General features: G+C 44.1%; 1 protein-coding gene across 1 annotated transcript; it reads left to right on the top strand.

The window, feature by feature from the left end:
* Nucleotides 1–1351: 1351 nt before the first annotated feature.
* BDR25DRAFT_362954 (uncharacterized protein) lies at nt 1352–2044 on the top strand (the record flags this gene model as incomplete). The annotated part of the gene is made up of 5 exons (XM_033696655.1): nt 1352–1375; nt 1426–1554; nt 1615–1654; nt 1691–1976; nt 2020–2044. 5 exons carry the CDS (start codon nt 1352–1354, stop codon nt 2042–2044), a joined length of 504 nt encoding a protein of 167 aa, XP_033540080.1.
* Nucleotides 2045–2129: the final 85 nt, after the last annotated feature.

Below are 2129 nucleotides of genomic sequence, written 5' to 3'. Positions count from 1 at the left end.
ATACTTAGGTGGGAAACAGTAGTACTGCCATAGGGTTAAGTTGCCCCCCGGGGCGAGAATGTATATATTGTATATGCCATTAAGGCTTACCCCTAGGGGCAAGAAGTCCTGGCCCTGAATCCATTGCCTCTAGCCTCTAGTTTAAAGGCTTGCCCCTAGGGGCAAGAGCCGCCTGCCCTGCATCTATATGCCGCTAGGCTCTAGACTAAAGGCTTGCCCCTAGGGGCAAGATCTTTCTCCACTATGTCCTTGCATGTGGTTTCTGTCCAAAAGGCTTGCCCTAAGAGGGTACAAGCTTCCCGCCCCTAGCATCCTTACCCCTTAGAGTAAGAACTAAAGTAGCTTTACTAAAACAAATAACTGCCTACGCTTCCTCTCTGCCTTCTCTCTGCCTTCTCTCTTCCTGCTATCTTCTTGTTTGCATTTAACACTAGACCTATTGCAAAATAAAACGCTAAAACCCATTAACCTCTAGTAAGAGAAAGAAGAAGCAGTGTTGTTAAAAGCCTAAGTCTAAAGCTGTAGCCCTTAAGAAGATAGAGTTAGTTTATAAGCTAGCAAAACTGTATTAACTAGCAACAGCAAAATTCCTAATTAATGCACTCACCCTAGAATAGACTGTTAGTGGAAACTAATCTATTAACAAGGCGCACAAGCAGCAGCTTTATAAGATATTTAGTAAACAAGGCGTTCTTTAAAGGGACCTAAGTCATTAACTTAGAATAGCGTGCACTAAAAAGCAGGTGAAGAAGATGCTAGATCATCTCAGCTAGGAGCAGGCGCAGGATAGACAGGTTGCCGCTGCAAGAGAGGATATGCAGGGAGAGGAGTTTAAGTGGCCGTCATTTAAAGATTAGGATATAGTAGTAGAAAAGAAGGCCAAACTTATAGCAGGCAATCATAGAGTAGAGGCTCTAAAGAAGCGCCTGCAGCTTTTAGGTTGCAGCAAGGAAGAGCAATAGTAGATTTGCAACATTTACAACAAAGGTTAAAACCTGCCCCCCCTAAGACAAGCAAACTAATGCAAGCTAATACAAAACAAGACGCACTGCCACTGCATCTACGCACTAAGCTTTAGGCTAACTAAGAAGATTTAATTCTGCCTAACAACTATAGCCAGATATAGACAGAGTTAGCAACCTTGTCATCTTTAGATAATACACTTTTCTAGGGCCCAAAGACAGAGGTAGAGCGGCAAATGCTAGAACACCTTGGGCTAAGTAGTTAAGTTAAATTTCCAGTGAGGCGACTAGGCACTCTATAGAGGAATCAGAATTAGAAGCAAATAATTACAAGATAGTGCAAATTCTTGCTTAGCCAGGCAACATTTAACATTTCTACATTTAAATAGATGGCGAGCTGCAGGATTGACAATGTAAGTGGATACTACTAAGAGCAATTAGAATTGCACTAAGAGTACAACAGTTCTGGTTCACCACGTTCCACTCTGTAATCAACTCAATATCTCAAATACGCAGTGAATTCAGCATTAACGTCCAGTCTAGTGACTGGATTCAGTTGGCAAGTCTCCCGCAAGTACAAAAGCCTGCAGATGTTCAACAACTATTCTACCCTAACCTAGACAACTAAAAAGACGTTACCCTCTGCCAACAGCAAAACCTTTTCTTGACAGCTGGCAACGACGTATACGATAGTCTGTATTAATTTGTGCTTTCAACGCCAGACCTAGGCTTTGCGGACGTCCACTCCCTCCTTAAGACCACAAAGCAGGAGGGGAAGGTAATGAGCATTGTCATGTCCTATGTTTGCCAATGGCTAAACCGTGATCCTGCAAGAGTCAGCAAGCGTGACAACAACAAGCCTCTCCTACGCAAGGATTTCCTGCCAGCTTTGCGGGAGAAGTGCGGCGATGATGCGGAGAAGCAGTCTATAAAACTCCAGGAGCGTCTTTTGGGGTACGTCAGAGACAAAATGAGCGATTTCACCAGCCCAGGAATAGAGCATTACCTACACGAGTACCCAGACAATGCCAGGGATGCTTATGCTAAACGGTTCGAGCATCAGGCATGGAGAGACATGCTGATTCTTGTTGTTGAGTTGGCCGGCCCGCATCTACAGCACAAATGCCTGGTGCAGTTCAACACTAAGGATCCTAGGGAGATAAGCTC

This window comes from Lindgomyces ingoldianus (assembly GCF_010093535.1).
Source record: "Lindgomyces ingoldianus strain ATCC 200398 unplaced genomic scaffold BDR25scaffold_61, whole genome shotgun sequence".
Classification (NCBI taxonomy): Eukaryota; Fungi; Ascomycota; class Dothideomycetes; order Pleosporales; family Lindgomycetaceae; genus Lindgomyces; species Lindgomyces ingoldianus.
The sequence above is the reverse complement of the archived record's forward strand: the minus strand, read 5'-3'. Positions and strand labels throughout refer to the sequence as shown.